Source organism: Varanus komodoensis, unplaced genomic scaffold, assembly GCF_004798865.1.
Source record: "Varanus komodoensis strain SLA01 unplaced genomic scaffold, ASM479886v1 scaffold6_4, whole genome shotgun sequence".
In the NCBI taxonomy this organism is placed as follows: Eukaryota; Metazoa; Chordata; class Lepidosauria; order Squamata; family Varanidae; genus Varanus; species Varanus komodoensis.
The window spans coordinates 19,197,938-19,213,520 of record NW_025336347.1 but is presented as its reverse complement, the minus strand read 5'-3'; the positions used below and the strand labels follow the sequence as shown (position 1 = coordinate 19,213,520).

General features: G+C 49.8%; 2 protein-coding genes across 5 annotated transcripts in view; one reads left to right on the top strand and one right to left on the bottom strand.

Moving 5' to 3' along the window:
• The first annotated feature begins 161 nt into the window (after positions 1-161).
• OGG1 (8-oxoguanine DNA glycosylase) lies at positions 162-10,209 on the top strand. Its single transcript, XM_044451786.1, has 7 exons — positions 162-397; positions 2,298-2,665; positions 3,947-4,126; positions 5,026-5,207; positions 5,448-5,595; positions 7,255-7,304; positions 8,144-10,209. Exons 1-7 carry the CDS (start codon positions 162-164, stop codon positions 8,246-8,248), a joined length of 1,269 nt encoding a protein of 422 aa, XP_044307721.1. The 3' UTR covers positions 8,249-10,209.
• Positions 10,210-10,343: 134 nt separating this feature from the next.
• CAMK1 (calcium/calmodulin dependent protein kinase I) overlaps positions 10,344-15,583 on the bottom strand; it is a 35,710-nt gene continuing 30,470 nt past the window's right edge. For 3 of the 4 annotated variants that reach the window (XM_044451788.1, XM_044451787.1, XM_044451789.1), the window contains exons 10-12: positions 15,254-15,341; positions 13,670-13,766; positions 10,344-11,867 (exon numbers count right to left, since the gene is read on the bottom strand). In XM_044451788.1, the coding sequence (XP_044307723.1) occupies positions 11,803-11,867; positions 13,670-13,766; positions 15,254-15,341 (250 nt within the window). In that variant the 3' untranslated portion in view covers positions 10,344-11,802. Of the gene's footprint in view, positions 11,868-13,669; positions 13,767-15,253; positions 15,415-15,583 lie in introns of those variants that run through there. The other variant, XM_044451790.1, reaches the window with a different exon arrangement.

Sequence of the window (15,583 nt, the reverse complement as noted above, 5' to 3'; positions counted from 1 at the left end):
AAAGCCCAACCCTTAGCCCGGAAGAAATTCCCTGACGCCCAGGCAGCCAGTACTTCTGCCCAAGTGGGCCACCAAGAATACCCCAGTGGCCTAGAGCGGCCAGCACTGGAATTCCGTCTACCCCTGCGCGATCCCTCCTCCAAACTCAGTGGGACAACTCTATGGTGATTTTGCGGGCTCGGAGCTGCGGGTCTCGCGCCAAGCTGGTACACCGGCAGCTGCACCAGGAGCATCGGCATCTCCGCGCCCCGTCCGAGGGCGGCCGCGGCGGCAGCAGAAGGGACGATATGAACTCTCGCCCGGCCCCGCTGCCTCGAGCCACCCCCTGGCGCTCCCTGCCGTGCCCGCGCGCCGAACTCCGCCTCGACCTGGTACTCTGTGGCGGGCAGACCTTCCGGTTAGTGCGCCCCCTCGCGGCTCCCAGGGAGGAACTGCAAGCTGGTCAGGAGGATTCCCCGTTGAATTGCCTCCTGTTGCCCTGAGCCCCTCCTTCCCTCGTTCCCTCCGTCTCTCATATTGCCCTTCTCTGGGGCCCCCGGGGCCCCCTTGTCTTCCACTGCTGCTCGGCTTGCGCAGTGCAAGCACGGAAGAGCAGCGGTGAAGCTGCCCTTGTTAAGTCACCCAAGCTTTGCAAGGGGAAATTGGGGGGCGGGCGAGAGATGATGGCAACCGTGTCTCTACTTCTTTCCTGGTGCTGTGCATTGTGCTTGGAGTAGTGCAGCCTCCTCACTGACCCCCCGCCCAATTTCCTTTTGCACAGAGGACAGGGAATGCACTTTGACTTTTAGGCCACTGTTCATATTTGCTAATCAGCCATATTTTCTCCTAGCCCCCAAAAACCAGCAGCGCTCATCAGCATTGAAGCCTACATAAATTAGCCAGTGATACGTGATTCCCATCTTTTTTTGCCTGCATAGAATCCTGGATTTCATGAAGCTGAATTTCTGAATTCTTTTATTTCAGTGAAGAGAGAGGATTGTATGCACTGTAACACCATCTGTCCAGGATGTCACGCTTTGGGGTGCTTACTGGAAGAATGCAAAGCTTCAAAGAAAGTTAATATAAGAGCTAGGGTTTTTTGCTTGTGGTGTGTTGCAGTTATTGTAAGAAGAATGCATACATGTACAATGTGCACCAAGATGCTATGTAGGTGAACTGTGATCCAGCATGAAATACACAGGCTGTTCATGAATGCTGTCTGTACAGTCTGGCCATGTTGAAATCTCTAAGTTAGCAAAAGGCATGCAGAAGGGGCTGGTTCCATGTTAGGTGCATTTGATGGCAAGACTGTGTGTTGGCCTTCTGTGCCACAGTTTCTGTTTTTTCATCGCCTGGCCACTATCAAGAAGTACAGAGTTGGACTGAACCTCAGGTTTTATTTATACTGGGGATTTCTACCAAGCCCTTCAAATAAATTCCCAGGGCTGCTTATAATATAAAGCAGTCTTCCCCAGTTCTGATATCCTCCAAATGTTTTAGACTGTGCCTCTAATTATTCCTGATCAGTAACCATGCTGAATGGAGCTTATAGGATTGATATTCAAAACTTCTGTAGGCATCCAAATTGGGGAAAGGTAATCCAGAGTTTAGAAATATAGCAAAAATAGAAACATAATTTCCTATTTTTGGAAACCACTGATCCATCTAACCTGGGTTTCATCCACCTTGATGGGCAGTGGCTCTCCAGGACTTCAGGCAAGGGTTTTTTCTAGCCCTACCCAGAGATGCTGGCTACTGAAACGAGTAAGCTTTGTCACTGAGCTATGTCCCCTTCCTTATAAAGCATACAATATTCACAAAGTGTAGGGGAAGGAGGACCCACGGTGTTACACTGCTGATAGATGGCAATAAAGTTGTGTGGTGTTTTGTAGGAGAAGACAGGAAACATTTCATTAATTTCCTTATGCTTGTTTGTTCATTATTGGTATTTATATACCCTTTTATTTACTAAAAACCTATCAAGTCAGTGCAAGCTTACTTATTGTGAGATCCAAGCTACTGTTAGGGCAGCTGTTTCTTTGGGACTCATGATTTTGGTACCTTCAGGAGAGAGACTTTATATCGGTCCCCTCAGAAATAGGGTGCGCAAGCTGAGGAAGCTCGTGTAGTTTTATTCTGAGTGAAAGTAGAAGCTGTGCTGAGGAATTGATGAGTCACATGTTGGCCCCCACAAATATTTGGCCTTGCTACCCATTGTAGGTAGGCATAGGAGGAGTTGGGAAACCCCAGTTAGCCATCTCAGTTACAGTCAGCCTGTTCCAACTGCTAACCAGGCTTGCTTGTTTGCTTGCTTTCAGGTGGTCAGAAACCAGTCCCGGCTACTGGACTGGTGTGCTGGCAGGACGGGTTTGGACCCTCACACAGTCAGAGGAGCAGCTTTGGTACACGCTGCATGATGAGGACAAGGAAGAGGGCGGCAGCAAGGAGGACGACAGCCCCTCCGAGCCACCGCTGAAAAAAGGGAAGAAGCAGACACAGTCCGAGGCAAGCCATGCTGGGACGAGCGAACGCCATTTACCAGGAGAAATGATCCGGGGAATGGACGGATTGACTCCCTCACAGATCCTGCAGGACTATTTCCAGCTACACGTCAACTTATCTGCATTGTACCAGGGTTGGTCTTATGTTGATTCACATTTCCGGGAAGTGGCCATCAAGTTCCCAGGTAGGTGACTTCAGGAATGGTGCTGTCAGTGTACCGCAGGAGGTGGAGGCAAGTGGCCTTGGCCTCTGTGGCGTTTAATTTTTGGTGGGAGAATTCATCTAGATCAGAACTGTGTTGCATGATAGGTGTGCAGAACTTGACTAAGAAGTTGGTGCTTACTTCAACTTATTTATGTATTTATCTATCCTATTTACACCCCACCTTTTTCCTTTGAAGAAACTCAGTGCAACTTACATCATTCTCTTCCTCTCAGTCTTATCCTCTGAACAACAACCCTGTGAGGTAGGTTGGGCAGAGAGTCTGTGGCTGGCCCAAAGTCACCTAGTTGGCTCCATGACTGAGTGGGGACTAGAACCCAGATCTCCTTAGTCCTAATTCCACACACTTAACTACTTCACCACGCTGGCTCACCCTCACCTTGTATTGAAAGGAAACAAAATTCTAGCCCTTGTAGTTCCAGGGAGAGCTTAAGAGATATACCGGTCAGTGATGTTCCAGAAACATTTTGCTGCAGAGATCTGTCTGATCCTTGTAATGGACACCTGGCTTTTACAGCTACCACTGTCTATTCCTGCATTTGAAATGTCTAGAAATCTCTGGCAAGATCACTCTCATTCTGCAGCAAGAAAACTGGATTCCATGAACGGTATTTAAACATGCCAGCTAAGGGTATTTGCATAATGTGTTTCTAAAGGGTGAATCCAACATTGTGCAGGAGTGAATTTCATTTGTGCAATGCAGCTTTCTCCTGTCCCCTGCAGGCTCCTTTAGCCTCCCAAATTATGTTGTGAGTCGCCCAGAGAGCCCTATGACTGGTGGGGCAGCATACAGATTGAATAATTAAATGGAAAATAGAATAAATAAACTCTGTTCCAAAGGGTTCACCAACCCTCTGGAGCAGATTTTAAAGGTTTGCTGGTGCTGATGGAAACAGTTTATCAGGAAGCCTTAACTGGAGCCCAGTGTTGTCATATGGGAAGTCATAAGGAGGCATCAGGTCTCCCACCATCTGACCATCAACAATCCTACCAAGTCTGGCTTCTCTCCTCTGAAGGTGTTCACTTCAGATCTTCCACTGTGCATTAGCCTGTACATCTTTTACGTAGATACTCTACAGCCCTAAGGGCTGGACCTCTGAGTGTTGTTGTTGTTTTATTGAGACTCTCTGGAGACTGAATGCTGTGCCCAGCAAGAAATTCCAAAAGGCTGCAGACGGCACACAGTCTCGGACACAAGCCTGTGGCAGCTTATCAACCTGCCTGCCTGCCTCTGCCCTCCCAGGGGTTCGGGTGCTGCGGCAGGACCCCGTGGAATGCCTCTTCTCCTTCATCTGCACCTCCAACAACCATTTGTCACGCATCACCAACATGATCCAGCACCTGTGCCAGGCCTTCGGGCGCCGCCTGTGCCAGCTGGACACCAAGACATACCACGCATTCCCCTCGCTGCAGGCGATGGCAGGTAAGGAGACGTTTGGATGGGTGTCCCTGGCGCAGATGGACTGAGAGGAAGGCTGGCTAAAAATGGGCAGGGGTGGGATGTTCTGGAATGCAACAGAGCATGCGACATTCAGGCATGTGGGGTAAAACTGGAGAGATCCTATGACATCTTGGCAATACACATGCGGAGAGATCAAGTTGCTTGACTGAACAAACAGGGTTTGATGAACAACCCGTACAAAATGCTTTCAAACATGGTGGGCAGATTCTCTGATCAGGTCTGGTTCTATTTGCCAATTCTGAGCTCCCATCCCTTTGATTCAAGGATGCCCACTCGGTCTTTATCAGTCTTCCCCAGTCTGGTGCCCTCCAAAAGTTTTGAATTACATCTCCCATCACCCCATCAGATGGGTGCTATAACCCAAACCATCTGGTGGGCAGAGTGAGGCTGAACTAAATCCTCCTTTGTTTATCATACCTATCCCAAAAGGTTGAATGAATGTCATTTGTAAGAAATATCTTGTCTTAGCCAAACAAGGGAGCAGTTGTGAAACCAACATATAATATGCAATGTTGATGCAGTTACACAAATATCTTATAGAATGCATTCCAGTTGCAACACACTGATGTTTGGTTGCAGAAATTAGCTGAAGCACCGGCTGGAGGCACAAAGGGGAAGGCTTTGGCTGGGAACCAGTGACATTAGTGGGTCCACCCCGTTACTCTTCCAGCCTGTGGCAGTGGCCTGGAGAAAATCTGAGCCCTGGAGCAAATTGGTTCTTCACCCTTTAATTGACGGATGTTGCATTCAGCGCTTTTTCGAAGTCGTCTTCCAGATCTCTCCTGGGTGTGCGTTTTCTCCCTCTTTGACAATGCATTTCTTTGAAGCAGGAATGGCCTTTCTTCCATAACCTCTTGCAGGAGCAGACACGGAAGCCCGGCTGAGAGACCTGGGCTTTGGGTATCGGGCAAGGTTTGTTGGAGAGAGTGCCCGTGCTGTCCTGAAGACGCTTGGCGGTGCCGCTGGCCTGCAGCAGTTGCGCTCCGTCCCCTACGAGCAGGCCCGGCACGCCCTGTGCACCCTTCCGGGCGTGGGAGTCAAGGTGGGTGTGCGCTGAGCTTGTGACGCCGCCACTGCAGAGAGAAGCAAGGCTCTCTCTGAGAGGCCTCAGGAGGGCTGCTGGGCCTGGCCCCCTTTGGTGGCTTGCTGGAGTGTGGGAATCACGGCAGTGTGGCTGGACCAAAGGGGTTGTGGAGCAGAGGTGGGCTGAACTCGGCCCTGGGGTCCTGATGATGCCCGCAGGACCATTACAGCGGCTCAGTGTTCTCCATCTCCCCTGCAGGTGGCGGACTGCGTGTGCCTCATGGCGCTGGACAAGGCTGAGGCGGTGCCTGTGGACACCCACATATGGCAGGTTGCCAAACGCTACTATGGCCAAGAGCTGGGCATGGGAGCCCGCAGCGTGACGGAGCGGGTTCATCGAGAGATCGGTGAGCACCAGCGGGGTCGAACGCCTTCCTCTCGTGGAGCGCGGCGCACCGAGGTGGACTTCAGAATGTAGCCTTGTCCTTGCGTCTCCTGTTGGGGCTCGGTTTCCTAGTCCTTCTCCGCTCTGCTGGTCCCCGTCCCTTTCAGAGAGGAACGGGCAGACGGGATGCCACGTGACGTACGCGAGTCCCACTGAACGAGACCAGGGGCTCGAGGCAGGGGCGGAGGAGCCTCCAAGGGCCAGAGGGCCGCGTCGGCTCTGTGCAGGCAAGCAGGCTGGGGTGCTGCATGCTAGCCGCAGGCAGGGCCTCAGCACAGAGAGGCTGGGATCACCCCGTGGCTGCAATCCAGCCCCCACAATGCTCGCTCAGCCACTCATTCTCCCTTCCACGCCTCACATGGAGCCAAACCAGTCCCTCCTTCAGGGGAGCTGCTGCTTGAGGGCTTCTGGTGGGGAAGGTGATTGGCAGGTGGAGCATCTTCTGCAGTGGAGAGACTTTGAGGAGGAGACACGGCTGGCCTTCAGAGATGCAGAGGCCAAACTTGGGGCTCTGGGCCAGAGGTTCCTCAAGTCTGCCCAATCTTGTTTCCCACAGAGGCACAAAAACGGTGTGCTGCAGACAGATGGACTCGTTTTTGTGAGTTCTGAATCCCTCACAGTTCAGCTTCATGGGGTGTTCTAATATTGAAAGGGAGGGAGGGAGGGAAAGAAACTTCTCCTTAACTTCCCTCTCTGCATATGCATAGTCATATATACCTCCACCATGCCCCCCTTTATGCATGGTTTTAAGCTTAAAAACCCAAAGTTGTAACAACTTTTCCTCATGGGAGATTATTAGTATTGGTTGGCCTTTCCTGTACTTTATTCAACTCTCCAACGTCCTTGTTGATTATCATGTTACAGAGTGTTTGGGCAACATGAGTTAGAAGTATGTGAGCTGCTTCACTCATGTCCAGCTTGTGGACTTTCCATGGATATCCAAGTTGGCCACTCTGGGAACAGAATCCTGAACTAGAAGAACCCCATGCCTATCCTAACAGTAGTAAATAGCTTTATTTATTTACTCATGTGTTTAAGGATTTATTTCCTGCTATCTCAGCATCTAATAAAATCAATTAGAATTAAAGCAATATAAAGCAATGCTTTAAAAGAACAACATCCAGGGTAGATGAAAAAAACAAAGCTAAGGTAATCTTCATCGTAACAACAAGCCAGCAAGAAGAAAGAAAAAGTTTGACTATTCGGTCAGTCAAAGGGGAACCAATTATCCTAAAAGACAATGAAATATTCTTTAAAAACTGAAGCAATTAGACAGGCTTTGTCTGGTGCATAAAAGAGAAAGCTTCCAGCAGATGTCTCTGCATAGGAACTTAATGGCTTGAGCACCTGCGCTGTCAAGGCCCTGAGCCTATTATTAGTCACTTGCTGAATGTTAGTAGTCAAGGGTGCTGGCCTCCTGCAGAAGGCAGGTTGGTGTGAGGAAAGGCAATGCCTCAGCTATCTAAGCCATCTAGGGCTTTAATTTCCTCCTCAATGGGAGCTTGAAAGAGAAGAGTATGGACAAGAGGGCATGGACTATCTCAAGCGGTAGAGTCCTGCACCACCCACCAGCCCAGGCAGCTACCTTGTAAGCCCGCTCTTTCCATTGCTCTGCTTCCAGGGAACTTCTTTCGGAGCCTGTGGGGACCGTATGCTGGATGGGCACAGGCGGTAAGTAAGGCGCACCAGCCCTTCTCCCCTTCTCCCGCTGCCCGTTTTGAGCACGTGTGGTGGCTGGAGCCATTTGTCGGGAAGCAAGCTTAGAAGAGGATCAGCCTGCCTTGTGCCGTGCTTGCGCTTGCCGGTTAGATTGTTCAAGGTTGGTTCCCCGTTCACAATTTGGCATGTTAAGCACCTTGTTTCTTGGAAAGCAAACCTAAGAAATCTTAGGAAGCAGCTCTATGGCTCCTAGAAGGTGAGGCTTTGAAGGGTGTGGGCAGGGCCTGGGGGTTCTCTCACATGTGAAAAGGGGGGCAAAGCACAGTGGGGAGGGCAGGGGCTTCAGCCAGCAGTAGCGGAAGGGACAAGGCATGCCGATGCAGCTTCTCCGGTCACAGAGCTTTCTCCTATTTCTTCTAGGCCACGGATCTTCCTTTTTGGGGTTAGTGGGCATATTTGGAATGTTGAGAGAGTGTCGTGAGTGTTATCCAAAATGGGTGCCAGTGTTGTGCTCTGCTGTGTTTGTGCCCTCCATGTACCCTTTCCTCCCCATCTTCTTTAGGCACCATCACCCCCTCCAACCCTGCTCTGGAACCCACCAGGAGCCCCAGACATGCCCAATTACCAGCAGTTTGGGGCAGCCCAGCCCTACCTTGGCTCAAGGAAATGAGTACAGGCAACAGGCGAAGCTTGTGTTTCCTGAGAGGACTGACAAAAGCCTAGCCTAGGTCTCCCCCGAGGATCTTTTATACCCCAGTCCTGCAGGCATTCTTCCTTCCAACACGGCCAGCATTCGGACCACCCTTTTGTAAACACAGTCTTATTTCTGGCTGTCTTCCCTCCTTCACCAGGTCCTTTTTTGTGCGGATCTAAGAAAATACCAGGAGTCTCCTGATCCAGATGCCAAACAGCGCTGTGACAAAGTGGCCAGAAGCAGCCACTCGACCTTGACATAAGCGTCTCTCTTGCAGCCCCAGTATCATTTGTGTGTCTGATCCAGGCAAGAAAACAGTTTCCTCTGCAAGGCTGGAGCCAGGGAGAGAAGGCTGCCCACCGCAGACGGGCCACCGCCTGAGCTGCTGCAGAGAGGGCCCAGGGGGCGTGAGCTGTGGGCCTCCTGCTTAAGCTGTTTGGGGTTTTTGTCCACCAGGGGTTGTTTGTGGCCTAAGCATGATGTGTAGCTGCCGTGTGTTGTGTAGAATAGAATGCTTTTCCTGTAGCTTTTGTCACTTGCTTTGACTGGGGGTACAGTATTACTGTGGTAAGGCCAGTTCTCAGTCGGCCATTGGAGGCAGAAGACCTTCTTGCCAGAACCAAGGCCATGGATTTGGACTTCAGTCTGAATTATGGGGTGATTATCTCACTGTGAAAGAACAATTTTACACACAATGAAAGTGTGAGGGGGACCAGACAGCAGTCAGTGAGGGCTGAAGTCTCCGTGCTTTTGTTGGTCTGCTGAAGTTGGTTGTCTGGATCAGGAAGGGGGTGTTGTGGGACAGATTGCAGATGGGTAGCCTGACCCAGTTCCAGCCCCACTACGGAATTTCATTGGACCTACTGAAACTTAATCTACATGTGGCTGAAAAGGCAGGCCGTGGTGTCACTAGTAATTAAAGGGAAATGTTTTTGAACTGGAAGCGAAAGATGTCATGTTATTTCACAGCTCTCTAACGTGCATGTAAGGTGGAAACATTTGCATATAGAGCCGTGTCTTAATGCACGTGCTCTGTAACTACAGAGCCCTTGCCCCTGGGTGGCCCCCATCTTCCTATTACGGAGCCTAACCACTTGCGAAAGGTCCGTTTGTGTGAAAAACATGCATTCCTATCCTACTTGACCTCTGGTTGGGAAGCAGAGGGGTTCCCCAGGAATCAGGCATCCCTGGTCTAAATCATACCACACTTTGCCCTCTTCTAGAGCACTTTTAGTCATGATTAAGTCACCACAGAACAAATTCGGAATGACTAACCCAGTCCAGCCACTTTCAGTAGGACTAAGACTACCATCTTAAGCAAACCTGCTTGAGTCTGTGCCCTATGGAACTCAATGGGACTTGGTTCTGAGTAGATAAAGCAGGCTCTGCTGTTGGTCTGGACCAACTTGCTGGTTCATGCCTCTTGTGTTTTGCAGGTGATCATATTCTAAATGAGAGAACTGGATCCTTCCAGTGAATAGGGGGGACAGAGGAAAGGTTTGCTGGTAACGGTTACCTTTGTGCCAACACCCAGAAACGAGAATCACCTCTGAAAGGTGCTTCTTGTCTCACCTCCGGTTTGATCTTCGTGGCCATTCCAGCTATTTGAAGCAACTGTAAATAGGCCCTCTTCCACCCCTTATATGCGTGTATATATATATATCAAACATCGTCCTCCATTTTCTCTTGCTTTTTTCCTTTACTTGGAATGGTATTCCTGAGCATCTTCATTTTAATTCTGTAGCCTAGCTTACCTTTCTTTTCCTGCCTAGCTCTCCTTTTCTCCTGCTCTTGTCATCAATATCCTCCGTCTCTATGATGAGGTCTCAAGGGATAGTTTGTTGGGCAAACTGAGTTATGCTGCAGCCAAAGCTCAGCACCTTTAGGTTCTGCTGCTTTTAATGGGAGACTCTTAAATGTGTGCGCACGTGTGTGTGTGTGTGTGTGTGCACACACGTGCATCTCCCTGTCAAAATTAATGAAATGTTAGCAGCATGCAATTTGGACTGGGACGACTTGGGTTTTTAATCACCTCAGGTTTTAGTAAACCATGATTTGACATTTTATTCCCATGTATATTCCTTGATTTTCTCTTGTCTACCCTGCACTGTGAGCTATTTTGGGCAGAGACCTCTTTGTTTTCACCCTTTTATACAGTGTTTAGCCTACTTCTAGGTGCTGTATCAACAATGTTAAAAAATAAACAATGATGGTGGGACTGTTTCTTTGACCCTCATTTGTCCCTCAAAAATGACTCCAGAAACTCTGTTTATCGTGCACTTGCTACCTGAGCTGGCACATCCTCTTTTTCTCCCATGTCTGCCCAGACAGATGGGGCACAGACAGACAAAGCCACATGCCCTTCCTTCCTTTTTAATACAAGAACAAGCAACAAAACAGAAACTTCAAGTTAGAAAGTTCCTCTTCAATCGAGAGTGAAGGGAAAGGACAACAGAGCAAAAAAGGAGTGCTGGACTTCAAGATCAGGCAGGCGGAACAAGGCAGGCGGAACTAGACAACAGGAAGGGTCCTGGTGGTGCCAGGGCAAGGCTGGGTGAAGACAGGCAAAGTATTTTTAAGAGCAGCATCAGTGGGATCTTCACCCAAGGTGTGACCCAGCCTTTGCAACTACTGTTGGAAATGTACTGACTGGCAGCTTAGACACTGAGCTTCTGAGTCACTTCTCATGCCAAGGAAATGTGCCAGTCCTTGGTCTAGCCCTCCCTCTTATTTCACGCAGGCTGCCTTCCTGTTCCAAAAAAACACCGAAAGGGACATTCCTGCATTTCTGAATGTGTGCTTCCCTTTCCCATTCTCTATTAATAATAATCACAAAGTTTTTTTTTTAACAGGGTTGCAAAACTGCTCTGGAAATGGGCAGCAGCCAAGAGGTGCCTGCCACAGCTGGCTTTCTCCTCCTAAGTTCAGCCTAAGCCACACTGGAGGTCTGCAGAACAGTTTGCCACCCTCCCGCAGACAGAATTTGGTGTGTGTGTTGAGAGCACAAGAAGCCACCACTCTTAAAAAATTACCTGTCTTCGCTCATGGACAGCTGGTCCCCAGCAAAGCAATGACCCTTCAGTCTGGCTCTCTGTCTCAGACATGCACCACTCTTTCGCTGGAGGAGCTTGCAAAAGGGGTTCAGGCTACAGCAACTGCTCTCTCTGCAGGCAAAGCAGCTGCGCTTCCCCCACAGCAGCACGTGACTGTGTCGTCTGGAGTGACTTCCAGGCCCTGCCAGCCCTCTCGTAGGGAGCATCCGCTCCTTCCTGGTGGCTTGCCTGGTGCCTGGTGTGCATGGGGTGAACAGGAGCCTCGGCTGGTGGGGTGAGGGAGGTGGCAGATTCAAGCTCCATGGCTGCGTGGGGATCAGCCTCAATCCTGAGCAGTTGCTGCAAGGGAGAAACTGGATATTCCTTTCCAAGACCTGATGATCCACAGGACGGGGCACAAAGGACGATGTCGTTACTGGCTTAGACCGAGGGGTGTGCGCAAGGTGCAGATGGGTCCTGTCCACTGTGGACGGCAGTAAGTCGTTCTGTGGTGATGGGAGCATCTCCAGGGAAGTGTGTGGTTTATGAAGGGCCAGCCCCCCCTCCACCCTTCCAGTTTCCGGAAGGTGTGACTTAACCGGGGGAGCTTCCCGCGGCCCTGCCTTGGGGCAAAGACACACTTTGCCGGGAGGGATGTGGCGGTGCATCCCAGACCCTTCCCTGGCTCTGCTTGTGGCAACATGAGAGAGCTTGGCTTGGAACTGCCCACCCAGCTTGGGTTGGTGCTGGCACCGCCATCTGTTCCCTGTCCACTGGGGAACATTCAGTCCTGAGTCGGATGGTGAGCATCACTCCCCAAGGATTCCTCGCTGCTCCCGGAGGCCGAACCTGAAGAAAAGGGAGACATGGCACAGCTGGGTCTGGCTTGACAAGTAAGCCTACGAGGTCAACAAAGTAAAACAGCTCAGCTTCTACCTTCTGGTCTGCATACTCAGTAGATGGACTAACACGAGGTTTAGTAGCAGCTTGAAATAATCCTCCCTGAAAATATTTCAAGGGGCACTTGCTTTGAGCAAAAGCTGCTTCTGCAGTGATTCAAGGAGGCGTCCAGAAGGGAACGTGGCTGCACTGTTATGACTATGGCACCTAAATCATGTCTTGCTTCGTTCGGCTGAGATGAGTGAGAAAGCAAGGGCAGAATGACTTCCCCAAAGCATGATGGGACAACTGGTCAACCGGTGTGGCCTATTCCAAGTGTTCGTAGCATTTTTTTACACTTAAAAAGTGTTTAGTTTGATACAATGCACACAAAGAAGAATGCCACTGAAACCTTTTAGTTTTGAAAACAAGTCATTGCGTCCTTTACCTACAAACCTCTTCAACCCAAGGCTGCCCATCCTGCCTTAGGCCAAGGGGAACACCCTCTACACTGCTCACTTAATTGTCATCCCTTTCAAACTGCTGGTGCTTGTGGCAACCACTTTTGATACCACTTTTGCAACCATTCTGTCCAAAAATGTACTTTGAAAAGGCAGAGGGAAAATCCCTCTGGAGGCAGGGAGGTGTTTGGAGGAGGCAGGGAGAGAATAGGAAAGCAGGGACGGGGTGGAGAAACAACCTCTCATGAGAATTTAGCTTCAGCCAGTAAATATTCACAGGTAAAATTAAGTTCTAAATGGAAAACTGCCAGCCAGCATTTGAATCTTAGAAGGGAAATGTAACCTCAGGAGTCAAAGGCAACACCTTCAAAGACTGGCCAATGCATTGAATGCCGTAGGCTCTGCTTCTACAGCTGCCTTTCCGTGGACTCAGCCATGGCAAACAGCCCTGCGCTGTTCCCACAGTGTGTGGATTTTTGCCTCGACTTACTAGTCAGGCAGTCACAGGGTTGTCTGGGCGGTGTGGTTTCCATGACTCTGCTCTGACTGCTTGGCCTCACCCTGCATCCCACACAAGCAAAATGCCCATCCTTCCCTATTCTTTCCTTCTCCTGATTGCTCCACTGCAATTCTGAGGGTTCCTCCTACCCAGGTGTGCTTGCGTGGCTGTGGCACTTCCCAGCCTCTTCAGACCCCTTAGAGATTTTTACTAAATGGAAATAAACAGTTCCACTGCCATTTTCTCTTCCTCCCTCCATGTATTTTTGCACTGTCTCCCTGTTTCCAAAAATAAACAAGGAGACAGACGTGTTGCCCAGCCAATAGAAATGAAGCAAGCAATGATGCACCGGTTGCTAGGAAGCGGAGTGTGGTTGAGACTGAATGCTGGAAGCCGACACTTCTGCAGCCACTTTGCCAGGGGATTCTATGGTGTTTCCATACTAATAATAGTAAAACGGCAATCCTGGGTCTAGATGGCCAGAGAACCCCTGGTGAAGCATGGAAGCCTTAGAACTGACTGTTGGGTCTCGGTGGTTTCAGAAAATTAATCCTACCACAAAGGAACCCTGCAACTGGGTCCAAACGACGCAACAAACCCACAATGGTATGAGCTCACCACGGCTCTTGTGTCACACAAGCCCACCTCTCGTGTCAGCATCACAGATTGAGATGAAATGTTGCCAAGCATCCCACACAGTTGTACATGGGGGCGACAGCTGACACCAAGATCCAAAGGGAGAGGCTAGGAGCGATCTCACGGCTGTCGCCACAGGACGCAGAGGGGGCCCTCCCGTGGCACCGGCCACTCACCGTTGCTCTCCCGCATGGCTTGACTGGACCCTTCCTGACTGGTCCCAAGCTGGAGCTTCCTCATATGCCTGACCACAGCCGTTGCATTGAAGGCTTGCTGCGCAGGGCAGAAAAGCAGAAGTGGCGGACAGGCGTCAGTGCTGAGGGAGCCGGGACTGCACGTGCCTCCTCTTGCCTGCGTAACTGAAAGGTACACCTACTCCAGCCACCCTCCCGAGTTGGACAGCAGCTCCAGGCATCCCCAGCCCACGCTGGCTGGGGTTTATGGGAGTTGTAATGTGACCCATGGAGAGGAATGACTTGTTAGGAAACTCTCCACAGCATAAACCAGTGATGGCGAACCTAAACCTATGGCAGGCAGAGCCCTCTGTGTCTGCACTGTCCCAGTTTTAAAAGCAAGGCAATGCTGCTTCCCATCCCTTATCTTCAAGCATTTGGTTGAAAAGAACAAATATTCATCTCTGAACAGTGCTTATTATTTGAATTGCAGCGAAACGTTCAAATGAGCAAAGGTTAATGTGTGTCTCGGTGTGATTCCCCCTGAGATCTGTGTGCCCTGCTTTTTTCCATTTTGAAATGAAAGGAAGAACCCGAATGAACTCTTGCAACCAGGAGCAAGACCCCACCTGATGAACAATGGATGGCATTTTCTCAGGCCACGAGCTTCACTTCGGTAAAGATCCCCGCACAATGTGCATGATACTCTTTATAGCACTCTGCTAAGTAAACGCACAGCTGAAGGATGGATCATAGCTCAAGGACAGCCATCTGAGTGGGATGGTGTAACCTGGTGTCCTGCAACAGCAGCGGGTTGGACCCAGTGGCCTTCATGGCCCCCTCCAACTCTACCTTTCCATGATTGTATAACACAGCCCATGCTTTGCATTTCCTGCTAGGAGGATCAGATTGAGGCTGGTGGGAGTGACTATCCATTCTATTCTTGAGATACTTGTCCCAGCAGCCATGCGCATATTCGGAAAGATTAAGGGCACCAGGCAACAGGCTCATCAACACTCATTGTGCTGGTGGCCAGCGAATTCAGGTTTTATTGCAGTGTTGGCACTTGGCAATAAATAAGTGGGTTCTGAGTTGCAGTTTGGGTACTCGGTCTCTGAAAGTTCGCCATCACTGGCATAAACCTAACCAGCTTAATAGGAATAATAGGAAGGCACCTCCTGCTACATCAGACCATGGAGCCCGTTTGTTGGTACCAACTTGCAGCAGTCTGTCAGGTGCCAGGCACTTTTTCTTAGTCCTACTTGGACAGGGATTGAATCTGAGACCGCCCCTGTTCAAGGCATTCTCGGGAACTGTAGATGGTAAGGAACTGTAGAACTACAGGTTTTCAAACAGCTTTCTCAGCACCTTCAACAATCTAGGAAACCCCAAGATTTTTTCAGGGAGTTTATGAAGGCCTAGAGTTGCTTTAAAAAGTTCACGCGGGCCTCTCTTAAACATGCCATATGTGCATGCTCTTCATCTGGGTCAGAATGTGACAGACATTCTAGCCAGCATTTTCATGGCATTCTAAGTTAAGCAGAAACAGATGTAAGCCATGTATGTGAAAACACCCTACAGCCTCACCTTCCACTTGCTCTTGGCAAAATTCTTTTTGATCTGCTCGCTGACTGACTGGTGGATGTTCTTGTCCAAAGCAGTGTCTCCAGCGATCCTGGGAAGGGAAATCAGCACAATTACATGCTGCCCTTCAATGTACTGGATCCTGAGGTGGCTGACAACACTGACTGAAGAGAATTAGGCAACAAGAGAGAGCCATATAAAGCAATTAGAAAGCCCTATCACTGTAGGTAACAGGAAATCAGAGCATAAAAGAAGACAAAACCCCCATATAAACAAACCATCAGATCATCAGTAAAGTCCGTGTTAAAAGCTGTCAAAAACTCAAGTGCATGG

Bases quoted from the DNA above. Each gene is read 5' to 3' on its own strand.
- OGG1 (XM_044451786.1), top strand. From the start codon at position 162: ATGGTGATTTTGCGGGCTCGGAGCTGCGGGTCTCGCGCCAAGCTGGTA. The intron at 5,596-7,254 runs GTGAGCACCAGC...CTCTGCTTCCAG, and splicing joins GCGGGTTCATCGAGAGATCG to GGAACTTCTTTCGGAGCCTG. The intron at 7,305-8,143 runs GTAAGTAAGGCG...CTCCTTCACCAG, and splicing joins ATGCTGGATGGGCACAGGCG to GTCCTTTTTTGTGCGGATCT.